Genomic DNA, 27,473 nt, shown 5'->3' on the forward strand with positions numbered 1-27,473 from the left:
CACCACGCGGTTGAACTTACATTTGCACACAATACACCAACACAACCAATGTAGGCAGGTTTCACTTCAAATTAGGCTAACTAAACCTCACAAACTCGTATTTTTCTTTACAATTATTTCTATTTTTCTATTTTACTTTAAAAAGAAGATTACATTTCACAAAAAATAAGATGAAAAAATAAGATCACAAAGAAAAAAACAAGAAGTTTACAAAAAAAAAGAGGACTACAAGATTACAAAAAATAAGAAGATTCTATTTTCTAGATTTTCTAGAAATACTCGAAAGGACTTATGAAATACGTGATAAAACTAACAGCGAAAAATTAAATCTGCTTGAGCAGCGCAAAGGAATTATTTGTAAGAATCAGAAATATATGACAGAGCTAACAGCGGAAAAAATTAAACGATTTGAATGACATTTAAAAATCAAATGCAAGAAATTGTGTAATGCTTGGTAAAGTAAAGTTGTGGAAAAAAATTGTCGTGACTTGTTACATCGCCAACAGTGATATTTTTATACGCAATTGAGCAACGCAATGTTTTTACAGACTTATGCGCGGGATTCTAATGAAATCAATCAATAGCCGAAGAACGCTTCAGATATCGCATTCTTCGGTTATTGATTGAAAAAAGACAAATGCGTAATTAAGATTTCACAGTAAATAATAGTACAGAAAGGAAAATAATCGAAATTATATACCCGGCACAATCGAAGAATAGGAAGTGTATTAAAATCCGGGGAAATTTTATACCTTGAGATTTGATACTGTTTGAATACAATTTGAAACTGTCGTCTATGAGTATTGAGAAAAAAGAGAAATTGTTAAGCAAGCACCTGAGCAAAAATTCAAAGTTGTAGTTGTGAGATAAGTTCTCAACAAATTCTGAAAAGCGTAACAAAATGAGCGTACAATTCTTTTCTATAGAATGTAAAGTCAACGAAGACAAGCGAAACGCGATTATGGGCAAGATTTTTTATAGGCGAAAACGAGGTAACCGAATATTCTGTGCACTTATACAGTTACACGAATGACATATCTATCAACCTAGACATACCATACAGCGTTAGAACATTGTGATGTAGTCCATAGTTAAAGGCATCACTCCACGAATCTGGGATGGTACGGACTTCAGGTGGAGTATTCTTATAAGGGATAGTAGATTATGGAGAGGAGGGTGATTCTGTCCATTTCTTCCTAATTGCCGTAAGAAAACGGCCCGGAAGACGCGGCGCCGCACAAGGCTGGCGCGCTCCAGTCGAACTCCTTGTAGAAAAAAGTGCGCCAGAACGCCCGAACCGTATCTTCCGGGCCGTTTTTTTACGGCAGTTGGGAAAAATTCGACGGAATCACCCCTCTCCTTAATCTACTCTCCCGTATATGAATACTCCACCTGAAATAAGCACCACCTCAAATTCGTAGAGTGATGCCTTTTAAAAAAAAGTCAAAAATGAACTAGATAGAGGCTAAAATCTAGTAAAGTAAAATAAAAGTAAACAACAACAAACAAATTTAGTAAATTAAAGTCGACAACTGGTGCGACGAGAAAAAAAAATGTGAAGAAAAACTACGTTTGCTAACTTTTACACGGCTCTTGGACTTTCCCTCGGAACTAACTCATTGAAAACGAAAGGAATGAAAGTGAGGATGACACCAAGTTCCACAATGCACTTGTCAGGATCAATAGTGGGTGGGATCAAGAGACACCGTCGAAATTGACGGCATCGGAGATCACACGCGGACAATGCGGGCACAGATCATGGAAACGAATGCATTTTCCAAGTTATCCAAGATTATCCAGTTTCGGGAGTCACGTGATCGCAGCTCTATGAAAAACCACTGAAGAGAATCTGAAATGATCGTGAAGCCCCTCTTCAGCGGTATTAGGTGAACGCTTATACGTAACGCATGTATACGCCCACGTGAAGTACTAACGGTAGGTGAAGAATGTCCGGATCCGGAACAAAGAATGATTGTAGGACTCATGTGTTATTTATTTGATTTCCGGTAAGAAATGCGGCAACGAATATATCAACGTCAGCTGGACCACTATGTATTCGAGTGTGGGACCACCTGGTCAGCAGAAAAAGATCAAGCGAGTTCTCGGTATGAGGTGGTCATAAGGAGCTGTTCTGATTTTGATGTTAACATCACTAAATTGGCGCTCGGAGTTCGTGTTGCTGCTCTGGAGACATTTTTGGATTCACGTTATGAGTAAAAAAAAATGGGTAGCAAAGCCGCAAGATCCCTCTCTCTCATACGTGGGAACTCTCTCTTCGTTTATTTTAGGTTGTTGTCTGATTACACCAGTCACCTTACCACGGACTTCTAGCAGCGATGGGAAAGTTCTACGGCTCCCTAAGTCCTATTTACACTTTTACGCCTATTTATGGCATCCAGAAGTAGACTGAGTACTTTCTTTATTGGACTGGTAAGATGTTTCCAGTAGCGATAATAAAACATCAATTTGGACTTCTCGTCGTCGTCTGTTTTCCCAGAAAAATACGGACAGTGACGTGACGTTAAACATGCATACATATCCTTCTTCGTTTCCTCTAGAAAGGAAACAGGACCATCCTTGTAGGATTCCTGATGCAACTGGTGTGTGATCGACTGAGTCCTTGACCTCAGTTTTTCTAATGTAGCATTGAAGAAACGGCGATTTTTCCAGAAAAAAGGGAATTGCAGCGATATGTGAACAAATCCTCTGATGAGGTTTAGATACACGACTATGATAGATTCAAAGAAAGGGGAGGTATTTTTTTAAAAAAGATAGATAAATTAGATAAATTATATGAATTATTATAAATAATTCAAATAAATTCCACGGATCTCCCTCACTAGAGGGATCACAGCCGGTTAGTCGCGAGGCTACGTGGCGCGTCCCCAGGTGGCGGATAGGGGGCTAACCGCGGACCAAAAGCGACCTTGTGCTTGCCCAGAGACGCAGGTGGATTCAGGGGATGGACTCCCTGCTTCTGCTGTGCCAGGACTGACTCGTAAAATCATTGTATCCCGCACGTCGGTCCGGCCAAAAGCCTGCAATCAATTGACTGGGAGGTGCAAGGGAGGCGGTTTGGATTCGCCTCCAACAAATAAGCTCCACATGTCCACTCTGGGAGAACGGAAGTTCTCCCAAAAACCCATGGGACTAGAGGCTTGCAACCTGCCCGTGGGTTTTAAATTTCATGCAAAAAACAGTAATAGAAAAGAGTCTCCTGACTCCGGTAGAAAGCCTGGTACGGTAGCGCCAGGTAGGACGGGGTTGCAGGAGTCATGTAGGCTACCAAAACGGAAAAGGACTAGGATGACGATCTGTACTTATAACGCACGCACGCTTGCATCGGAAGCGGCCATCGAAGATCTGATGGTGCAAGCCAAGAAGATCAAGTACGACGTCATCGGACTGACCGAGACGAGACGACGTCACTCTCTCAACGCTGTATTTGAAACTGGAGAAGAACTGTTCTTAGGAACATGCGACAGTAGAGGTGTTGGTGGAGTTGGCGTCCTCGTCAACACGAGTATGGCACAGAACATCGACTCTTTCGAACAACTCACGACCCGAATCGGACGTCTGCGGATGAGAAGATGTGGTCCCACACCGGCTTTGACTATCTTCGTCGCTTACGCTCCAACATCAAGCTACGAAGAAGAAGAAGTCGAAGCTTTCTATATGGACCTGGAGAAGTTCTACCGAGAAGATCATGCCTTTTACAAGGTCATAATTGGCGACTTCAACGCCAAAGTTGGCCCAAGAAGAACGCCGGAGGAACTTCACATCGGGACCCACGGCCTACAATGGAATGACCAGGGGGAGAGGCTTTCCGAGTTCATCATGACGACTAAGACCATCCATGGGAACTCGCAATTCCAGAAGCCCTCCTCTCTACGCTGGACGTGGGAGTCACCCGGTGGAGGGTACCGTAATGAGATAGACCACATCATCGTCAATAAAAGGTTCTGCCTGACGGATGTCGCTGTTGTACCAAAGTTCTATACGGGATCGGACCATCGCCTCCTCCGAGGAAGATTTTCTTTCACGCGGAGAGCAGAGAAAGCCGCCAAGTTCAGCAAGAGAAATCCCAGAACTACCATCAACTGGGATCTCTTCGCTACGTTAGCCGGCTTTTGGGAAGATTCCGCAATGGACAACATCGACGAGGAATACGACCGGCTTGTCAAACACCTTCATGACTGCGCGAAGAAGGCTGAGAGTATTAAAACAACCAAGAGACGCCTGTCTCTTGAAACTCTTGAGCTGATACGCCAGCGTGGAGCAGCACGAGCCGCAGGGAACCAAGAGCTTACGTCCGAGCTCGCAAGGCTTTGCAGAGAGGCGATAAAGAAAGACCTTAAAGAGAGAAGAGCAGAAGTGCTGGCTGAAGCAGCAGAGGCGGGAAAAAGCATCCGCTATGCCCGCCGAGACTTCGCCAGTCGCAAGACAAGGATGACAGCTCTCCGGAACCCGAAGGGAACAACCATTGCATCGAGAAGGGGAATGGAGAAAATCATCTACGACTTCTACTCTGATCTCTTCGACAGCCGTGCCCACTTGCCTCCTCACCATCTGAGGGAAGATGGACATGTCATTCCAGCGGTTCTCCCGTCCGAAATACGACATGCTATCATGTCGGTGAGAAATCGTACAGCAGCCGGTCCCGACAGAATAAAACCAGAACACCTGAAGAACCTTCCGCCAGTACTCATCAACACCCTGGCGAGGATCTTCACACGTTACCTGTCGGAATGCAAGGTCCCTAAACAGTGGAAGACCAGCAAGACCGTGTTGCTGTATAAAAAGGGAGATCCACATGACATCGGCAACTATCGCCCAATCTGCTTACTGTCCGTCATCTACAAGCTCTTCACAAGAGTGATCCTTAATAGGATTGAAAAGGTCTTGGATGAAGGACAACCATGCGAGCAAGCAGGGTTTCGAAAAGGATTCAGCACGATCGACCATATTCACACTGTTTCGAGACTCATCGAGGTATCACGAGAGTACAAGATGCCGCTCTGTCTCACTTTCATCGACTTGAAGAAGGCCTTTGACTCAGTTGAGACGGAAGCGGTCGTGGAAGCCTTGGACAACCAAGGCGTTCCCACTCAGTACATAAAGGTGCTTCGAGAGTTGTACAGTAACTTCACGACCGGAATCTCGCCATTCTACAAGAATATCATCATTGACGTGAAGAGGGGGGTTCGACAGGGTGATACAATCTCACCCAAAATATTCACAGCCACCCTCGAGAACGCAATGCGAAAGTTGGAATGGGACGACATGGGAGTGAAGATCGATGGTCGGCAGCTACACCATTTGCGCTTTGCTGATGACATCGTACTGATAACACCTAGCATCAGCCAAGCGGAACGAATGCTGACCGAATTCGCCGAAACATGTGGATGCATCGGTCTTGAGCTGAATCTTCAAAAGACGATGTTCATGCGGAACGGATGGATCTCGGATGCCCCATTCACGCTCAACGGAACGAACATATCCGAATGCACCAGCTACGTCTATCTGGGTCGGGAATTGAACATGATGAACGACCTGGCCCCCGAGCTGGGCAGGAGGAGAAGAGCGGCTTGGGGAGCGTACAAGAGCATCGAGGACGTAGTGAAGAAGACCAAGAACACCCGGCTCCGTGCTCACCTCTTCAACACCACCGTACTTCCTGCTTTGACCTATGCCTCAGAAACCTGGGCACTTCGCAAGCAGGAAGAAAACGCGGTGAGCGTCATTGAACGCGCAATTGAGAGAGTGATGCTAGGAGTATCCCGTTTCAAGCAAGTGAGAGACGGGATTCGAAGTTCTCTCCTACGTCAGCGATCGAAGATCAGAGACGCCGCCGCGTTTGCCAAGGAAAGTAAAATAAGGTGGGCCGGACACGTGATGCGCTTTAACGACAACCGTTGGACCAGAGCCGTGAGCGACTGGATTCCCCGCGATATTAAGCGCAATACAGGAAGACCGCCGACCCGATGGTCAGATTTCTTCACGAAGTCCTTCAAAGAAAATTACGATGCTCTTCGTGTCCCACGCGAAAGGAGGAACCACTGGGCTACTCTGGCACGCGACCGGGACAAATGGAAGAATTACTGGCGCCCGCTCGACCGGTTCGAAGACCAACGGGAGTCAAGGTGATCAAGGTGATCAATTCAAATAAATTATGCGACAGAACTCATGTGTAGTTAGTGTGGTGTAGTCATGGTAAGAGGTTGGCTAACCTCAACTCAGGGCTGCCACACAGGTCAGCCCTTGCTAAAGTGCAATGCATGGGCCTCACCATTGGGGTCCCACCTTCTTGATCGCGACATTCCCCACACCCAGGTAAATTACTGAAGGGCGGGTATTGTGTAGCCGTTAGAGGTTCCGTTACCTGCACGATCCATCGGAGGTTCGCATCCGGCCTTGTGCTCACCAAGCCTTTCATCCCTCCGGGGTACCGATAAATTGGTACCAGACTCGTCTGTGGGGATAAAAACACTGACTTGGCACATTGGTCGGCCACTGCAAGTCATTGTAGAGGCCAGATACACGTTCGTAAAAACCTCAAACGATTCTGAATTGGAGTGAACGTGCGGGCGCATTCCAAGTGGATTGATTAACGCCAGAAACTTTATCCTTCATCCTTTATTGCACGGGTGCTAGTAAACCTCCATGAATCTGAATTGTATTCAAACACATGGCGTATCCCCAAGGGGACTGATTAATTCTGAGCACTTTATAATTTCACTAATTTCTTGATTCTTCTGTTTTTTTTTTCTGAAAAATTTGACCTTGTCCGTCCCATCATAAAGCGAATGTTCTTCGCTCCTACAGATTTCTTTGGGGCGGTTTCTGATTTTTGCCTAGCGTTTTTAAAACATAGCTCTTTGTTCAAAGAAGTTTAACAAAGCGACTTTCCAGGAGGAAAAGTTCTAGAGAGAAACGTATATGTACCTAATACATTTCCCGATTCGTCCTTTTTCTTTACTAATTACTATTATTATTACACTAATTTAAAACAGTTTCACGAATTCAAACTTCTTTTTTTCTCGAATGTACTGAGCAGAATAAGATGTTTGAACTTCAGTCTCCGTGCATTTCCTTTTTCCTACACAGCGGTAATTGAGTTCTGGAAAAGGGTGCAATGCAATTAGAAGTGAGGAAACGTGTTCAGCACGTACTTTTTTTTAGTCCTAAGCCGATTCTGATAATTTTGCACTAAATTGCAGCTATTTGCAAAAATGATGATAGATTTGGGAAATAACCGCCGAAGTGCGTGAGGAAGATCAACTTCGAGCCGCCCGTGAGTTTATCATACTTTCTCCTTGTACATCTACGTCAAGGTGTTTATAAGTGTGGGAGCTTATTTATTTATTTATTTATTTATTTATTTTTTACGCTCAATGTCGCAACAAAAAGGGATTCCAACGAAGAATACGTATAAATACAGAAAAAGCTAGTGAAAAGCAGCGAAAAGAATACATTGAGCAGGGATTAGTCCCCTGTACGATTCCGGCACAAAAGTGACCTAGTGCTCGAACTCATACAAACTTTAGGAAGTTAAAGGCTCCACTCCACAAATCTGAGGTGGTACGGATTTCAGGTCGAGTATTCGTATACGGAATAGTAGATTAAGGAGAGGAAGGGTGATTCCGTCGGACTCCTTGTAGAAAATAGCGCGCCGGAACTCCCGAAGTCGTAAGGAGTTCGACTGGAGCGCGCCAGTCTTGTGCATGCGCCGCATCTTTCGGGCCGTTTTTCACGGCAATTATGAAGAAATGGACGGAATCACCCTCGTCTCCATAACCTACTATCCCTTGTAAGAACACTCCACCTGAAATCTGCACCACCTCAGATTCGTGGGCTGATGCCTTTAAGTATCAAGACCTGAGGAGTTATCATAGTGTAGGTAGGCCTATAGATAATAGTGTCATCCATTTACATCAGCCAGGAAGAGGGAGCCCTCTTTATAGGATTCATGGGTATAGTACCGGCACTGGTTCGGCAAACGGGTATACCGGCACACCCCGGTCAACCGGTGTGTAGAGATGGGAGCACTACCATTACAGGGTTGATAAAGAAAAAGTAGAGAGAAATACCAACAATTCCAGACCAAAAGCTAAGCGTACGGCTTTAGAAAATACCGTATTTCCCTGCTAATAAAGTATAAACATAAACAGAATCTCGCTGCGACCGACATAAATACTCTAAGAAAACGGTAAAGGACGAAAACAGAAAAACAAACGTATCAAGGACATCGAAAGGATAACATACAGTAGGATCGCGTATTCTTCGACAGAAGACGAAAAAGGCGCGAATCCGCGTCTTTTTCGTTTTTTTTTCATAACTCGCCTCACTTTGATCTGTATTATAAGATCTACCCATCAATAGATTCGTGAGCGCGAGCTCTACCGATTGAATGCGATCAGAACTTTCAAAACCTATCAAAGAAACAGTCTCTGAAAAAAATTACCTGCGGGTTACGTATTAACAAGGCTGAGTCCGAAATAATTGCTCCCCAAGGATATATGATTTTTGACGTGAACATATTTTTTGAAGAGTGAAATAATAGTTACATATTCGTAATTTACATTATATTGCGAACAATTTGATGGCTCTCACAGTTATAATCCCATGACTCTGAACATTTTGTAAATTTGACTAAAGTGTCTCAACTCCGGGAGCGACCGACATTATCAGCTTAAAAATTGTTTTCTTGCAAAATATGCAAGAAAACTATGAACTAACTTAGAAAAAGAAAAGAGAAAAAACTAAGAAAAAAACACTGTAAGGTCAGAGTTTGAGGAAGCGCTCACAATGTCGCCAACGAATGTGACGTGAATATGTTGTGAGATGCGATAGTGCTAGGAACTCCTACATTTTGACTTCAAATCAATATACATACACTACTACATCCACTATACATCCATAAAATTTCACCGAATCGAAAGATTTCTCTGCTACGTAGTTCTATATGGTGCATACCATTAGATCCAACTCAATAATAATCCACTCAAGAACAGCATACCACGAATCTCACACACCGCGGTGGAAAAACCGCTGGACAAGTTAGTGATTTGTAGATCTCGGGATCAGGGCCGGTTCCGCTCATCTCTCCCTAATCGTTGTAAAAAAAAACGGAGAAAAAAACTCTGAGCTGATCGTTTTAGAGTTTTGGAAATTTGAGTGTTTTTAGAGACGTTGTATTTTTCTTCAAGTTAAATTTGATTTCTAAACGATTTGTAAAATTAGATCCTGAAGAATATTGCCCGACTGAGAAGGTCAAAAACACTACGATGGACATTTTTCTTTTTTTTCAGTTTTCTGGTCGCAGTCTTTGCGAGTTCTTTTGAAAAGTGCACAGTTCTGGAGATTAGGAATGTGAAATTTCTTGGATGAAGTTCACCTTCACACTTTTTGGTTTCTAACACTAACACAGTTTCTGTTCTGTGGAAAACGTCCGAGTGAAACGGTTACCGAGTCCCATCACTGCTGTGGTAATCAACGGAGCAGAATAAAAATCACTTTTCCTCTGTCATTTTTCGAGAATGATGCGATTTATGGCGATATTCCCACGAAGTTGCAAATTTGCTGTCGCCTCCAAAACACTATTCATGTACCTGCGCTGCGTAGGCGATGCCGTGCTTTGCAATTTCCTTGTTAGTGGAGGTGTGCCTTGAGAAAATTCTCACGACCTCTAATCTTTTCTTCCTTTGCCGTTTAGATTACTACAACCTATTTCTCCTATAGTTCTTTCCTCTTCAGCTATCACGCATCTATTATTGGCATATTGTTCAAAAAAAAAAAACTTTTCCACTTCTTTTTACTCTTATGTTTTGTTTTAGAAGAATGAGGATTTTCTAACATCAGTTTCTCAAGTTTTTCTAACACCATATTCAAAAATTTTATGAAATAATCAGAGACTTAGCGTCTACACTAGCAATTTTCATAATTACGGCTAATAATTACGGTAATAACTACGTAGTTCTGAAGCTATCTTCATGAAGCTACTTATTCAGTAGAAAAAGTACATTAAAAAAAGAACCGTCATGACAACCCATTTTAATATCCGGTTACGAGACTAGAAATTTTTGAAGATGATACAATTGCTGATTTTTTTTTTCCGGGAAAAACGTTCCCTAACTTTTGTCTATATGAAGGCGAAATATATGATGGCGGTGCTTCCATGATGAACAGACTAGATTAGTTTCTCGTAAGCTACAATTAGGTTCACTTTTTCTTTTTCTTTTTCTTTTTTTTTGCATCTAAAACTTACATAGTTGGTTCTTTGTGTCTTCAGATGTAGCCTAATCATATTTGTTAAGTAATATGAGAAAAACACCTCAAATTTCCAACCATGCCAACCATACTTTTCACATCCGATTCCATGAATTTTAATTTCATATCTGCTATTTCTCATAGGATGGTGATATCTTGCTATTTTCTATTCCGTATTTTATTCTAGAGGGCAAGTGTAGTGTAGCGGTTATGGTTCCGCTGCCTGCACGATCGACCGGAGGTGCGAATCCGCCCTAGTGCTCATCAATCCTTACGCCTCTAGCCTCTAGCCTTCCGGGGTCAATAAATTGGCACCAGACTTGTCTGAGAAGGTGAAAGCAGTGATTTGACATATCGGCTGGCCACCGCAAGTCATTGTATAGGAGAGTTACACGTTCGTAAACCTCAAACGATTCTGAATTGAAGTGAACGTGCGGGAGCATCCCAAGCGGATTGATTAACGGCAAAAACTTTATTTCCTTCCATTTTCCTTTTATTTTATCTTCGCAAGTGGTATAAATAACCTTTCCTCAACTTTACGCACGATGTCAGTCTCATGGAAGCATCCTCGAGCCGTCATCTTAAAGACATCACCCCACGAATCTGAGGTGGTACGGATTTCAGGTGGAGTATTCGTATACGGGATGGGAGACTACGGAGAGGGGGGTGATTCCGTCCATTTCTTCCTAATTGCCGTAAAAAACGGCCCGGAAGATACGGCTTCATTCGTTTTGGCGCACCATTTTGTACAGGAAGTTCGCCTAGAGCGCGCCAGCCTTGTGCGGCGCCGCATCTTCCGGGCCGTTTTTTACGGTAATTAGGAAGAAATGGATGGAATCACCACCCTTCCCATAGTCTCCCATCCCGTATACGAATACTCCACCTGAAATCTGCACCACCTCAGATTCGTGGGGTGATGCCTTTAAACGAACTGCGCCGCGGCAGTGCGACAACGGCAGCAGCCCGCAACAACCACAGCGCACACCACTACTCCGCCATGCTCGACGCTCTTGAAGAGGATCCGGGAGTTAACACCCGCAGCCTTGCGATGAGACTCGGGTGTAGCCAAACAACTCTCTGGTTCCCTCCATGCCATGAACTACAATGAAGTGCTGACTCAATAAATTCCTCATACCATCGCCACACATCTCGGTATTCATCTGTCAGCTTGCCCTACTCCGTCCGCATGAAAAGGAATTTTCAGGAGACCTGGCTACTGAAGATGAGAATCTAGTGTTCTTCGATTCCAATCCACATCGTGCCGTATGTCTCCGTTGAGGAGAAGACCCGCCCACCTGAGCCAAATCGGATACACATTCCAAGAAGGCTTCCTTCTTCCGCTATTCGAATTCGAGGTGAATTTTTCGTTTTGCTGTACTACGAGCTGCTCCACACGTAGTCACCGCTGTCAGTGACAGGACTTACCTCCAGAAACTTGCGGAAGCCGTTCAAGAGAAGCGATCGAGACGAGCTTCGATACATCTTTTTCATGATAACGCGAGACCCCATATAGCTAAGGAGATCCATCAAAAAATCGAAGAGCTAGACCGAGATACAGTGCTCTACCCGCCTTATTATCCTGACATTCCCTCCAATTGCCATTTATTCCGCCCCCTCAATGGTTTCTTCGCTAAGAAAACGTTCACCAACATTTCGAAGTTAAAATTAATCTATGCGCTAATAATATTTGCTTCAGCATCAAAATTATGACTCCATTTAGTTCCTTTTTAGATCACCTTTATAAGAAGATTCCATAATCAACAATCATATAAGATACTTCGTGTTCGGGTCACACTATTCAGCGATCTCAAGGCGATATTACGAGAACAAAAACCGGAAGAGACCAGTGGTTCAGTGAGCGGTGAGCCGGCTCAAACTATCGCTAAGCTCTACAAGGAAGGTATAACTGTGTGTTTGGTGGGATTGGAAGGGAATCATCTACGATGAGCTCTAGCCAAACACTCAATTCAGACCTCCATGTGTCCGAATTGTCAAGAACTGAACAGATAGAAGCAGGCTATCGACCACAAGCGGTCAGAATCGCTCATTAGGAAACGTGTTGTGTTCTATCAAGATAATGCAATGCCGCACCCATCTTTAACAACGCGTCAGAAGCTCCGAGAGCTTGGATGGGTGGTTCTACTGCACTCGCCTATTCTAGGCCTGGCACCAAGCGACTATCTCCTCTACCAAGCGACTATCTTCTTAAGTATTTGCAAAATTTTCTTGATGGTTCGAAACTGGTCTTAGGAGGGGCTTGTGAACATGAATTGTCCAAGTTTTTTGTCAATATGGATAAGGACTTCTTCAATTGCGGAATAATGAAATTGTCATTAAAATGGACAAAGTTATCGAACAAAACGGCACATTTTTTAAAATATATTTCTAGTCACGTGAATTTTATTGCCAAAATAGAGCGAAAAAACGCTCAGAACTTTCCTTCCGCTTCACCTAACTTTAGTTCCAAAAACTTAAAAATTCAAAAAATAAAATTTGTAACCGAAAAGTAGTGATGCCGACAACTTCCGACTTCCCTCCTCCTGAATCCATTGTTGCCCATACTTTGAAGCTTATTTTTACCAGTATGACCGCAGTGAGCGTTTAAAAGACAAGTCATCTAGCAAACATAAGCACCAAATACTATAATAGTTTACGTCCTCGCATTCTTGTGGTATTTATATATTATTTATTCATATATTTATATATTCAATATATTTCCAGAAATTCAAATGGTTGAAGATCTTCTCACGTGTTTACATAAGATCCACCCGGATGAAACACCGCTTAGCCATCGCCTCACTTTTGGGATTGTCATGCTTATCGTCACATTCACATCGTTAGCCATGAACATTGTGATTACGATTATAATATTTCGGACAAATGCTGTGGAAAAATTAGTTCGACCGTATATATTCGGTATGGTAGCTGCTAGTGTTATTTTTCTGTTGACAAATTGCTGGGCGCTGTTACCGACGATACTGTTCAATCTTCACATCAATGATCCATATAATGCCATTTTGGCAACGCCAAACTCGATCGGTTATCTAATGATAATGTTTACCACGACAACAATGGCTTTTGATCGATTTTTAATTTTCTTCGCACCTAAGGTGAGTGGTATACAAATAAATAATCGTCATAGGAATTTTTTGCTATTTGCTATGAAGTTAAATGTTAACCTGTATGAGATAGAGGAGGTATTTATGCGAAATATCTTCTTTCTCTCAAGTTGAAGGCATCACCCTACGAATCTGAGGTGATACGGGTTTCAGGTGGAGTTTTCGTATACGGGATCGTAGATTAAGGAAATGGGGGTAATTCCGTCCATTTCTCCTTAATTTCCGTAAAAAACGACCCGGAAGATACGGCATCGAGCGTTCCGGCGCGCCAGTTTCTACAGCGAGTTCAATTGGAGCGCGCCAGCCTTGTGCACGCGCCGCATCTTCCGGGGCGTTTTTTACGCCAACTGGCAAGAAATGGACGGAATCATCCACCTCTCCACTATCTAGTACGATCCCGTACACGAATACTCCACCTGAAATCCGCCTCAGATTGGTGATGCCTTTAAGATCACTAAACTGGCGCATGGAACTGATGTTGGTGCTATAGAGACATTTTTGGATCCACGTCATGAGTTGAAAATGAGTCGCAAAGCGGTATCCCTCTCCCTGAAACCCGTACCACCTCAGATTCGTGGAGTGATGCCTTTAAGCAGCCGTTTTCATGCGGGTTTTCATTTTCTCAAGGAAGGGTCTAAATAACGTGATGAAAGAAATGTGCGGGGGAATAGACACACCCGCGCATAATGGTGAAACGCAACAGTTCTCACGGCTATAAAACGATTTACAACGTCTCATTTACTTTATTTGCAAATTCATCCAGTAATTTTAAGGTACTATCACACCGCGGGGAACCACGTCGACACCGTAGGAGGACCCATTTCACCCAACTTTGCCTCTTTCCCTCGCCGGCACACAAACCCGTTTTCTGGAATTTCGTTACGCATACACGTGTGGCAGAATAAGTTCATTATTACATGGCATTTTTCAAGTTGAAATTTTGTTCAAGAAAGGAAATACCCGTTGTGTTGAGGACAAATAAGGTTTTCCCAACATCGTTACCTGGGAGATAACTTAGAAAAAAATTATTGAGCATTTCTTGTGATGTGCTATATTACAAAAAGGTTGTGGGAAAGGTACAAATTCGAAGTTATCGTCATAAAAACCAAAGTAAGGTTTCATAAAAATTTTCCATTATATCATGGTATATAATAGCGGGCTTATTCTGCCACACGTTTGTGTAATGAAATTCCAGGAAGCAGTGAGCCTTATTTAACAGCGTTAGAGAAGTGTGCTGGCGCCCAAAGTAGTAAAATAAGATGAGACGTGTCCCACACTGTCAAATGAGTGCGTCGGCACTCATTTAGCTGTAAAATTACGCGAGACAGGTCCCACTGCGTTGAATTGACCCTTCGCCACGAGAAAACGCTGAGAGTGATTCAACGGCACGATATCGGTGCGACAACGCCAGAAATTGGAATCAACAGGATTACTGTGCGTAATCATTGCGTAATAATTCTAAGTGGTTTTGTAGTAAAGTAAATGGGATCTTGTGAACCGTTTATGTTCGTGACATCAGCATGCACCACAATGTTCGCTTCAGTATATATACTCCTTGTACTTATCCTCATCGTGTCCTTTCTTCGAAAACTAAATACACCCTCGCGTACGGGTCCTTAACTAGTAGTTAGCGGTTTACGTTATTTGACGTAGCAGCCGTAACCTTATCAGTATGATGATGGTGTTCACACGTTAGCATTTTATGTTAATTACTGGGTAGAAAGACAAAGACTTTGTCTCATATGTACTTCAAGAAAATTTTTTCAAATTGTTGCATTATCGAAGAAATACAAATGTAAAATCAAGCTGGAATGTCCTTCAAATGTGGAATATTACACTCATAGCAAAATGAGTACAAGAAAACATGGATGAAATGTGAATGGAGTGATGCGTATTTTTCTTTTCTTAAAAAAAACGAAATAAAGTTTGTTTGAGAATGCAATTCCTATTCCATCGCAGAAATTTACGGGTATAGCTTTTGCATTTGAAGTCCTTGAAGTCAGAATCGGAAGAAGTCTGAAGTCCGTTTTTTTTTTCGGACATTTGGACTGATAAGAATAATAAAGGATAAAGTGTCCGGTGGTAATCAATCCGCTTGGGACGCGCCACTACGTTCACTGCGATTCAGGGATCGTTTGAGGTTTACGAACCTATGACTGGCCTATACAGTGACTTGTGGGGGCGAGCTAATGTGCGATAGTCAGTGTCCTTTTTCCTCGCAGACAAGTCTGGTACCAATTTATCGACCTCGGAGGGAGGAAAGGCCAGCGGACCCACTTACCGACTGCGCTACACCCACGCTCTAATGAAGAATATAAAGATAAAAGGTACAAAATATGAAGTTATTCGAAGCGCAAAGAATTTTTTTAAACAGAAAGGAAGCAAAATACATGACTACTGGTAGAGTAGTCGTTTGATTCGTTTCCTCCTGAGTTGCATTACAAGTCCAGAACTTTCCAGTCGATTAATTATTCAGGTACACCAATCCCTAACAAGTAATACTTGCACTTTTTATTTGTTCACCGCTATTCCTTGTATAATGGCACTTATTTTTACGGCTCATATGAATATTTTGGGATGCCGTAAACGAGTTAATCCATATACTCTTTCATATTCGTACTCTTGTAGGTATGTTTATCCCTAGTAGGCGAGTTTAAAGGGATCTGAGATCGAGTCGAATCTGAGGTGTTGCAGATTTCAGGTGGAATATTCGTATACGGGATGGGAGACTATGGAGAGGTGGGTGATTCCGTCCATTTCTTTCTAATTGCCGTAAAAAATGGCCCGGAAGATGCGACGCCGCACAAGGCTGGCACGCTCCAATCGAACTCCTGGTAGGAAATAGTGCGCTAGAACGCCTGAACCCTTATCTTCCGGGCCGTTTTTTACGGCAATTAGGAAGAAATGGACGGAATCACCTCCCTCTCCATAGTCTCCCATCCCGTATACGAATACTCTACCTGAATTATTTCCGTACCACCTCACATTCGTGGAGTGATGCCTTTAACTTTAGTTGCTTATTTTATGGATGTTTAAAAGAAAGTTCATTTTCAGTGACTGCGGTTTCTATGATCTAATGTTGCATATATTTGCATTCGCCTTCCCTGCTATCAACTTTATCATCTATATTGCAGTATTTATTAAAATTCGCAAAATGAAATCAATAGTGGCTACAAAAAATGGCCCAAGTTTATCTCACGTCAATAAGAAAGATATTAAATTGGTTAGTGCTTGTGCTTTGGAGGATTGAAACATTGCAGGTGAAACCAACTGAATGCGAAAATAGTTTAGTCTCATGTTTAGAAAAAAACAACAGTGTTAGCACGGATTGCTTGTGGTTCAATCACACAATGTATAGTTGTGCACGAGTCGTAAATTAGTAGTAAATGAACTTTATCTTAAGGGAAATAAACTTTGTTGGGATCTCTCCGTGAATGTATATTATTAGGGATGTAGATAACGATTATGAAGATGATCACGCCCAATTTTTCCTGACAGTCCAGAAAAAGCGGGCTGAGCAACCTATCGTGATCACGTCGTCCCAACGATGCAACTTGTTACGCGATACAACACGAACAACTCTGTCGTCGTCTAACGTTCCTGATGCAAATTATGTCACTCAATTTAGCAGCGGAAGCTGTCCCATCTGTACAATCGTAGACACGTTGCGGAATGCATTCGTTCTAGTGCCCGTAATAAGTTGCATCGTTGTTGAGACAACAGCACACAAGACTATTTCACACGCTTTCTTTTCTGGGTTACCAGCGACAGCTGTGGGCCATAAGCAACATTCGTGAACAATACCGCTGCCTCTATTTATTCGTGGGGACAACGCCAATTTCTCAATACTTTCCAATTAACAACTGAGTTTCGTTAAAGAATTATTGTCAAAGAAAATTGAGAAATTAAATTGACCATCCATATCAGCGAATTTTCAGGTGATTCAATTCCTTCTGATATGCGCTGCTCAATTCGCAAGCAGCGTAGCGTTCTACGTTCTACCACCGATAGCTGGAGGTCATGATATTGCCTTCTATATGACGGCAATCTTCTCAACGTTGAACACAATGACAAATCCATGTGTTATATTTGTTTTTCAACCAAGAGTACGAAAAGCTGTTCATTTATTCACTACGGGAAAATTAGGAGACGTCAGCACTGTGGTCAGTAAAGTGCCGACTGCCGTATCCAAGTTCTGATGAAGGACAGCTCTAACAGAATCGAAGGAATCTAATCTAGTAAGTGTGATGGAGGGAATGAGATCTATCACAGAATTTCCTTATGCTTGGGATTCTCAATGTGAGAATCTATGGAAAAAAGTGGATTTGAATTTGAAAGTGGATTTGAAAGGTTATGAAATAAATGATATGCTTATTTATGTTGTTCATATGTTTCTGGTTCTTTGTTTACATGTTTTCATTGTCCTTTGGAAGTTGTAATCCTCCATTCCTCGTAAAATTTTCTAATTTTTTGTTCTGAAATTTTCTTATTCTACATAAGATAAGATTATCGATTTCTCAGTGTTGTTTCTGGAAAATTTCCTAGAATTCTCTACTTACCAGCGAAAAAAAAAGTTTCTACTACTACGAGATAAACTTCCAGCGGATTAGTAGCAATTTAGTCTTGGCCATTTTTTTAATACCAAGAACTACATCAGTGCTGACCTCATGGAAAATTTTCAGGCGTTCATCTTTTCATGCAAAACTTATAATGACATCTCAAAGTCGACAGTGCTTGCGTTAACCATTAAAAAGTTGTCAGGATATCAATAGCTATTTTTCAGAAATCATTTTTAAAATATCTACACCCATGAGAAAAATGGTTCATTTTCATTGTTTTTCAATTAAAAAAATTGATTTTTGTTCGGGTTTTTAGTCGACAAACAATTATTCTTAACAAGGCGCTTTGGGAGAAGAACGACTTTTTTTGTCGCCCTAAACACCAATTAGTTCCAATGGGCCTTTTGAAAACGCCATTGATGCAGTGATGCCACATGGTCAGTTGTAGGTCTTTTTCTAAAGATTTCTATATTTCAACTTCATATTTTCATTTTAAAGAAAAGATCGATCGTTACTATTGGATTAAATAGATTAGATGCGTCCACTTAATGCTAATGTTTATCATTCTCCATAAAAGGATAAAGGGAATTCTCAGTAAATAACAAATTGTGAATCACAAATTTGGCAAATTGACAGAAACTGCCAGGCTTCGTTCATCCTGAAGTCTTTATGGGAGAATATAGAATTTTGCATGTAGATTACTAATATGAGTGTGGGCCCAGCCAGATTCCTTTAATCGTCCTGAAAAACAGGGTGGGAAACTGCGCTGGTTCCTACGAAGTACGTTAGAACGCGCCACTCTTGCACACGTGGGTCTGTCCACGAGTGAGTAGTCGAAAACCAATGAGTTCTCCTGACCAGTTCTGTTCAAGTGAAATCAACGAGTAGGTTGCTGAGAGGACAGAAACGTGTACAAGGGAACGGGTTCTAACGTTTCTCGTAGGAACGAAAGCCGTTTTTTTTTTGGTGACGATCAAAGGAAGGTTGAACGGAACCACGCTCATTTCTGTAATCTACGACCCGTACTCCACGGTTTCCCTGGGGTTTCTGCAGTCCGTCGATTCCGTGATACGGTGCATTTCAGCGTCACCTTCCTTGTGCATGTTCAAATTTGAGGTCAGTAGGTGTCTCTTGTCCCGAAAGCCCGCATGCAACGTCTTTCGAATGGATTTATTCTTCGAGGAGTCCAATACAATAACAACAGGCCATCTTCAATTATAGGCAGTGATGCATTCTTTATCCAGATATGAGGGAGTTGGGAAGAGGTCCGGCTACAGGAGGACGCCACAGGCCAACAAAGCTTCTCACTCCTGTGTCTTTAGTTTGGTGTGCGACTTCAGTGGGACTGCAAAAGCACCGAGATTCGGTGTTCGATCGGCTAGCCACCTTAAGCCGTTGCATAGGCTAAATATCGTTTCACAGACATCAAATTACCCTCAGTTACAGTAGAAAGTGCATCCCAAGAGGATTAGCGAACGTCGGACACCTTATCCCTTAATTTGTTTCTTTCACATACCCTAAGTTTGCTGATCAAAGCTTCGTCTTTCACGTGCTAAGCAATAAGACACCTCACGTGGATGGATTTCTTGTTGCAACTGCTCATTCCAGTGCATATCGAAAACAACTAAACTCCATTTAACACCTTATGCAACCTAATTGCCAGCGTGCGGGAGTCGATTGGATATCTTGTACTCGTAGAATTTGTAATTCCTTGCAGTGTTTTTCCTTATAGGTACTTTTATGGAACTATCCTTTGACATTATTATTATTATTATTATTATGCAAAGATTATTTCCTCTTCTTCTTCAATGGAGATTTTTCTGCATCTACCGGAAAACAAGAATCAAAATTAATGCAAATTTTTGCATAAGGTTAAATGTTGGTGCTTTATTCTCTCACTCTTCATCCTTACTCTTAGTAATTTAATAATTTTGTCTTTGTATTTATTAATATTATATTTATTGTATTTATACCGTACTTCCATTGAACAGTTTTTCTTAAAATCAATCCTCTAAGCACATATTATTCCCACTTTGAACTTTCGCTTGATTGATGCACGATTATCAGAGCGTTGCAATCAGCGAAACAAAAATGGTTTGAATTCCGTCCGCCACCTTTCACTTCCATGTTATTCAGTTCTAATCTTTGCATCGCATTCTCGAGAGTAGCATTCAATATTTTGAGTGAAAATGTATCACTCTGACGAATCGCTTTCTTTTCGTCGATTGTGACATTACTGTAGAATTGTTGTAGAATATTTACTGTACTATTGTTATTTATTGTAGAATGAGAAAATTTCGGTTATCAAGTTGTTATATGACTCACCAACTATCTTTATGCATATAGTGGGGGCCCCTTGGTTGTACAAGGCTTCGTTAACCTCAGTTGAGACTGAAACAGTCCTATATAAACTACTGCTATAACTATTTAAACGAGGTCTTCCAGACAGAAAGTAAAATAGTATAACGATTCACTGCTGATTTGTGACAAGGGCTATGCCACGAGTTATACGACAATAAGGAAAAGACGTTCTCCAGTCCTCATAATTGCGAAAGAAATGGCGGTCGGTAAAGGAACTCTTCCAATTTGGAAAGATCAATTTAAGACTCGTTTGAACAGAGTCGAAAATTCTGGTCTGTGTCCAAAAGATGACCTGCTGGAGTTGATGGAATTAGTGCCAGAGTGTTAAAATATCTTCCTCCGTCTGGGATCTGTCAGATGACGAACATCATCTGTTCAATATGGAACGAATGACGGAAAAAAACCTGGATTGTGGAGTCGCGCTATCTTAATTCCTCTCCACAAGCAAATACTCGTCATGAACCCTAGGAGCTATCGAGAACTATCGTTACAGGTACTAGTAGCTATGCAACTACCGGAATGGATTTCGGTGAATCGAGCTAAAACTGTAGGAAAATCTCAGCTTCCGAGTTCTCCATGATTTTCTAGATAAACAAAACTTAGCAATGAAATCGTGCACATGGTCATAATGCTTTTCTTCGCCATAACACCTATTTCTTAGGTTCTGCTGTCAGGTAACAGAATGATACCTTGTACTCCTTATATTAATTTCTGCAGCTAGAATATATGTGTGTGTCTATCTGATTACCGTGGAGAACGTTCTTTAACAATTTTTTTAGAGACCGATTAGCTGCGATACTGGTAATATAACTCTATTATGTTCTTTTGAAGGGTTTTGCATGTTTTACTACTAGTAATACACAGTCATACGTTGTGTCGTTTACAGAACACACCCACTTCATTCCTGCAAATGAAGTCAGTGTCAGCGAGCAGCTTCATTCAAGTACCCTACAGTACGCTGTGTAATATTTGATAATTGTTAAACTATCTATCTATTCATAATAATCACGAATTCGTAGTGAGTCATAAAGGCTGCACTTTCCTGAATTCATACGCTGTAACTTACTTATGACGTACCTTATAATAAATTCTTGGAACTCTTAGTACTTTCTCAGGAAAACACTGTGAATAGGACATTTTTCAGCTGTTGGCAGCAGCCTATTTCTAAATTAAACTGTTCTGTTACTATTAGCACTCGTTCCGACGCGATTCCAAATGTACGTCGCATATTATTGCGGGAAATGCGACGGACTGTTTTCCTGTAATTTCCCTGGCCGCATACCAACTTTCCTCGGATAAACTACATATCCTATATTCCCAAAAAAAAACTGATGCTAATTCTTTAGTTTTTTTTTCAGGAATGCGTGATCTGCTCGAATGTTTACAAACAATGCAACACATGGAAATTCCTTTATGGGAACGGTTTTTGTTTGGTACTATAATGCTTATTATCACTATTGTCTCGTTGACATTGAATATGCTTCTTGCTGCGGTCGTATTTCGTGGGAATCTAGTCAATAAATCCGTTCAACCGCACATAGCAAATCTAATAATCGCTAGTGTAGTATTTTTGCTACCGAATTGTTGGCTATTTCTGCCAACTGTGTTGGGAAGTTTGTATCCAGCGGATCCTTACAATGTTACTCTAGCCACTCCAAACACTCTCGGTTACTTTATGATTATGTTCACAACAGCAACTATGGCGATTGATCGGTTTATTACATTCTTTTTACCTTCGGTAAGTATTTTAAGCTATATAAAGGCATAGGGGCTGTGTTTGACTTGCTTGTGGTCGCATGATCATTCAATTCGCAATTCCTATCCTATATATCCATTCATAGAGTCGGTGAGACAGTCTCAATGCAAGTACAGGCCCAGCTGTACAGTTATCCACAAGTACAGGTACATTAGTAAGTAACCTGTGATCACTGTAAAGATTCTTTACAAGAATCTGTGTAATCAGAGACGAGTTCCTGGATTGAAGGCAGCACGCAACGAAATTGAAGATGTTGAAGTCTTTTTGCGAAAACGCAGAGTTCGGAGTGTCGTCTACGAGTATGAGCGTGGCTGTGGTCAGATCTCTTTAAAAGTCGAGGAAAAGGGCGTGGGAAATTCTTCCTGTTCCTACGAGATACGTTAGGACGCGCCATGCACAGGCGCCGCGTCCACAAACGGGCAGTCGGAAATCAATTAAAGGCATCACCCAACGAATCTGGAGTGGTACGGATTTCCGATGGAGTATTTGTATAGGGAATAGTAGATTATTGAGAGAAGGGTGATTCCCTTCATTTCTTCCTAATTACCGTAGAAAACGGCCAGGAAGATACGGCCTCGAGCGTTCCGGCGCACTATAGTAGGGTCAAAACGACATGAAACACGTACGCAATTGCGTACGCGGCTTCTTTCGAGGCGCTTCGGTGGAACGTAGTGGCTAGGAGCGTGGTGAAATCCTTGCTGGCATCACCCATCGCTGCAGTTGACGACGGGCCCACCTCGGTTCCAACTGCAGCCTCCACAGCGCCGTTTCGAGCGCGTACGCAAATGCACATCAACTACACTTGTGTTTCATGTCCTATTGACCCGACTATACTTTCCTTGTGCACGCGCGCATCTTCCGCGCCGTTTTTTGCGGCAATTAGGAAGAAATGGACGGAATCACCTCCCTCTTCATAATTCACTATGGCGTATACGAATACTCCACCTGAAATCCGCACCACCTCAGATTCGTGGTATTCTGCCTTCAAGTTTACTCCCCTGCCTATTCGCTCAAAATCACTGAATACGGTGCTAAGGGAACAAGTGAGCGAACAAGTGTGGCTCGTTCTGACGTACTTCGTAGAAGCTTAGATAGTTTTCAGAGCGATTAAGGAAAAATGAATGGGGCCCATACTCGTGCTACTGATCAATAAATTGGGCGCTATATTTGGCCCCCAGAGACAATAGTATCGTCAATTTCTTACTTTGCTACCTTTAAAAACCGTTTTGAATTGAATATATTTTAGTGGCTTGTCATTAAAGGCAGCGCATCACAAAATTGACGTAGTAAGGAAACTTCGCGAAACTTTTAGAGTTTGGGTCGCAGACTATGGGACCCAGAATAACTCCACTCAACTTCCTCTTATTGACGCAAAAAAAAAATCGTATGGAAAATGGTGTTTAATTATATGTGGTGCATAAGATCACTTCCGTTTCAACACGCCTCGGTCCCCTAAGCAGCTTTCCGTTAGTTTTGCTTGAATAAGCCAGTAAGGAGGCATTATTGATCTTCAATCGCTCGTTCGTGGATGCGGCTTGGACGAGAAATTCTTCAATTGCAGAATTATGAAATTGCCACCAAAATGGACAAAGTGATCGACTCAGATCGAAATAAAGGGCGCATATTCGATCTAAGTCGATTATTTCTATCCATGTTAATTTTATTCTCAAAATAAGACGAAAAACGCTAAGAACCTTATACTTCACCTAACATATCATGAATACTGTTTTTAGGTCCATAAAATTTTGAAATACAGTGAAATTGTATGGTGTTTTATGCTTGCCTTCCCATCTATCCTATCAATGCTTATTACTATACATATGAATATAATTGGTTGCCATAAACGAGTCAATCCATATACGCTGAGCTTCACCTACGGTTGCAGGTAATTGGAATTGAAGGTAATTACAGTAATTGGAATTGAAGGTAATTACACCTAAAATGTGAAAGTAAAACAGCTGAATTCTGGTGAGAATAATGAACTACTTGGGATTTTGAGTTAAGCCCATTCCTTCTCTCCCACTATTCAGTGGTAATCAGGGTAATCAGCAATCTAGCAAAACCAGGCTTATTTAGCTCGGGGACGAGAGCATGGTATAGATAGTAAGGATTACGGTATAAATGATATTGTGATGGGATCCTCAGTTTAGATACTGTTATATTTCTATCCATGTTAATTTTATGTTATATGAGTTGAAGAGATTTTCAGTTTACACCGACTCCCCAGCCATTTTTCTTTCGATACAAAATTTCTCACATTCTTTTTAAACACCTGTACCTGTCAGAAAAATCGAGAACTAAGAGATATTTTACAGGTGTTAGACGTTAAAACGATAGTGCTTGGGTGTTTACTGCCCCCAATCAAAAATATATCAAAAAAAATATTATAAAAATTATTGGAAAATATTGTACAGAGGACTTTCTCTTAGGGTCCCAAAAAATTTAATAGTTGCCTTTTTTTTGCCTGAAATCATGACATGAAACAATGAATGAACATTTCAGTGAATGTGATCCGTATACTTCCTTGCTGCCGCTACTGGCTTTTTCATTTTCCGGTCTCAACTTCATTGTCTACTTCGCTATTTTTCTAATGATTGTAAAAATGAGGCGTAAGGTATCAACAGCAATGAATACACCGCTAATGCAACAACGAGAAGTGAAATTGGTTTGTCCCTGTACATTCATATTCGAATAGATGTCCATGGTAATTCAAAATCCTCCTGATTCAAACAATTTGGAAAACTAAAAAATTCGGTCGCTCTATCATTCGTTATTGTTTTTCTTTTGATGCGGTATTGATCTTTGATGTAGGTGAGGTCGTTAATTGATTTTATTGACTAACTTTTTGGCAAAACGCCTTCTTCAGAGCCTGAAATGGCCAATTCTAAGCGGTCACATCTCTCCACAACTATACATGTTGACAAAACTCTAAGACTATTTTTTTCAATCGCTAGATGCTCACCTTAGATTCCAAGAGCCCAGTAAGGATTGCTGACTGATCGATCAGAACGAATGATTCGAATGTCTCATTGAAATCAGGGGAGCCGAATATGGCCCGAACTCCCGCATAGTCGAACGAAACTGTTCTTTGTGATCAATTTTTCGTTTTTTTTTTTGGCGTGGACTCAAGATCCCTCCAGAGATTTCCGAGCAAACTTTTAGATTCTCAGGGATTTGAAGCCTGATTTCAAAATTCGTTCTGTTGCATATTTGTGTTCCATAGCCGTTTGTTCTAAAAGTGTCGATTCACTTGACTTATACCTGAAATAAACCTCCTCTTTGATAGAATGTACAGCGTCGCGCTGTTTCACCAGCATATTCGTCGCCGCAGCTCGTACAAGAAATCAAATAGAATGTTTCTTGCACCGAATTTCATCAAAAGTCGGATTTTCTAGTTGTTTTAAAGGCAGCATACCACGAATCTGGAGTGGTACAGATTTCAGGTGGAGTATACGAGGTCGTTGATTATGGAGACTGGGGGTGGTACCGCTCTTCTCTCCCTGAATCACTGCAAGCAGCCGGCACCTGAATGCTGTTTTGTACGATGCCCTCTATTGCAACGCGCCACCTTTGCACCAGTAGCTCCCTTACTGCCTATCACGAGAAGTCCGAATTGGTTTTTGACGAATCGTAGGGTGGAGGCGGGGCAAGGGGCGGAGCGTTATGACAGATGGCGTAGTAAAAAAAGTATTCTGTAGGCTGCTGTTTGCAATGATTCAGGGAGAGATGAGCGGAACTACCTCCGTCTCCATAATCTACGACCCCGTATACGGATTCTCCACCTGAAATTCGCACTACCTCTGATTCGTGGTACCACGCCTTTAATGGTTCAAACCTCAGCAGATCAAAAAATTAAACCGACACTAGAAGAACGTCACTGTTGAAATGTGTCTACGTCTATATCAGAGCTGATGGCTGCGAATTTTGTAATTATAAAACGTTTGGTTTATTGTTTTATAAAAAAAAACATTTTTCTAATGTTTGTGAAAAGAAACAAAAGTTGAGCTCTTTTTGTGGAGCACGTTTTTCGCCTAACAGTACATAAAGAAATTCAAGAGAAAAACTCAAGTTAAGTTTACTATCCTCAAGAAAATCGTATTACAGAGCGAAACGAATGTTTTTTTTTTCTCGGGATTGTCACTTTCTTACAGTCCCGCTGTACAAATTGTAATGGATGTTATTTTAGGTAGTACATTTCTCTTTGATCTGTATAGCTCAGTTTATTGGAAGTTCTTGTTTCTATTTTCTACCAGCATTAATGGGTGGACATCATGTTGCTTATTATTTGACGGCAATATGTTCAACGTTGAATACAATGACTAATCCTTGTGTGATGTTCTTATTTAAGCCGAAAGCTCGTGAAGAAGTTAGGACACTTTTCGTTACCGTACGCTATCGTACTATGAACGCAGCCTATAGTGCAGGTAAATGTCGTCTGGTAACTCGCTCATGACGTAACATAGTTGCTCCTATTCTTATTTGTGGTAAGAACCACAATATGTGTCTGTATAGTATATTTTTGCATTTTTGAGTGCAATTACTAAAAAGTGACGATGTTCTGGTTTTTCTTAGCCTTTTTAACATTGCCACCCCCGCAAGTTGCTTGGACGTACTCTGTGTTATGCTCATTCTGTAACTTAAAATATAGAATATAAAGATAGAAGCAGAAGTTTTGTTATTTTGTAGCTGATGGAGTCAGAAATATCATGGAATAAAGAGGGAAGATGCAAAAAAAGGAAAAACTTTGCATCATGGTTTAAAAATCTTAATAAGGGATATTTCTCTGCTCAGAAAAAAAAAACTATACTCGAATAAAGATCAAGCGGAGTTGGAAGTGAGACAGAAGCGTGGGAAAGCGCAATTAAAGAAGCAGAGGGTCCTAATAAAGAGGAACTTAGTTTTATAGATGAAGAATTTGAAAACTAAGTTGAGGATAAGTTTAAAATGTTGTCAACCTTGTGTTGAAGCTGACTGCGGCCTATGGACTACGTCTACACCCCGAGCAGATGTGGGTCTCTCGGAGACCTGGAACGGAATTAAGGATGGACGGACAACCGATCGAACTTGTCGATGAGTTCTGTTACCTAAGCTGCACGCTGAAGAACGATAGCAGTTAGGAGAAAGACCTTTAGCAAAGATGCGCTAAGGCCTCTTCTGGATGTAAGGCCTAAACGAAATGAGTATGGTCGACCCCTCTACCGACGAGGTCAAGCTGGGAGTCTATCTATCTGCAGTTCGCCCTATGACGATATACGGATCGAAACTTGGGCAGCACTGTCTACGGTGTTGGAGATGGCTTGATCGCACGGAAAGGAAACAGCTTAGACGGTTGGTTGGCTACTTTTAGCATAGAGTATGCCGCAGTAAAGACCTCTATGCAAAAGTGAATGTGCCAGCGGAAGACACGTG

The 27,473-nt window shown here is 41.6% G+C and overlaps 4 protein-coding genes across 5 annotated transcripts; all 4 read left to right on the forward strand.

The window, feature by feature from the left end:
- Positions 1-3,105: 3,105 nt before the first annotated feature.
- RB195_016678 (uncharacterized protein) lies at positions 3,106-6,147 on the forward strand (the record flags this gene model as incomplete). Of its 2 annotated transcripts, none has more annotated exons than XM_064183315.1 (1): positions 3,106-6,147. In XM_064183315.1, one exon carries the CDS (start codon positions 3,106-3,108, stop codon positions 6,145-6,147), a length of 3,042 nt encoding a protein of 1,013 aa, XP_064039195.1. The 2 variants fall into 2 exon arrangements, with proteins under 2 accessions (XP_064039195.1, XP_064039196.1); XM_064183314.1 differs by having other exon boundaries at positions 3,307-6,147.
- Positions 6,148-7,969: 1,822 nt separating this feature from the next.
- On the forward strand, positions 7,970-17,587 carry RB195_016679 (uncharacterized protein; the record flags this gene model as incomplete). The annotated part of the gene is made up of 4 exons (XM_064183316.1): positions 7,970-8,029; positions 12,001-12,169; positions 12,991-13,379; positions 17,327-17,587. The coding sequence occupies 4 exons, from the start codon at positions 7,970-7,972 to the stop codon at positions 17,585-17,587; spliced, it is 879 nt and encodes a 292-aa protein (XP_064039197.1).
- On the forward strand, positions 11,186-12,320 carry RB195_016680 (uncharacterized protein; the record flags this gene model as incomplete). The annotated part of the gene is made up of 3 exons (XM_064183317.1): positions 11,186-11,328; positions 12,072-12,169; positions 12,241-12,320. 3 exons carry the CDS (start codon positions 11,186-11,188, stop codon positions 12,318-12,320), a joined length of 321 nt encoding a protein of 106 aa, XP_064039198.1.
- Positions 17,588-21,668: 4,081 nt separating the features above from the next.
- RB195_016681 (uncharacterized protein) lies at positions 21,669-22,076 on the forward strand (the record flags this gene model as incomplete). Its single annotated transcript, XM_064183318.1, has 1 exon — positions 21,669-22,076. One exon carries the CDS (start codon positions 21,669-21,671, stop codon positions 22,074-22,076), a length of 408 nt encoding a protein of 135 aa, XP_064039199.1.
- Between the last annotated feature and the right edge of the window lie 5,397 nt (positions 22,077-27,473).

The sequence above is a fragment of the Necator americanus genome, chromosome II (genome assembly GCF_031761385.1).
Source record: "Necator americanus strain Aroian chromosome II, whole genome shotgun sequence".
Classification (NCBI taxonomy): domain Eukaryota; kingdom Metazoa; phylum Nematoda; class Chromadorea; order Rhabditida; family Ancylostomatidae; genus Necator; species Necator americanus.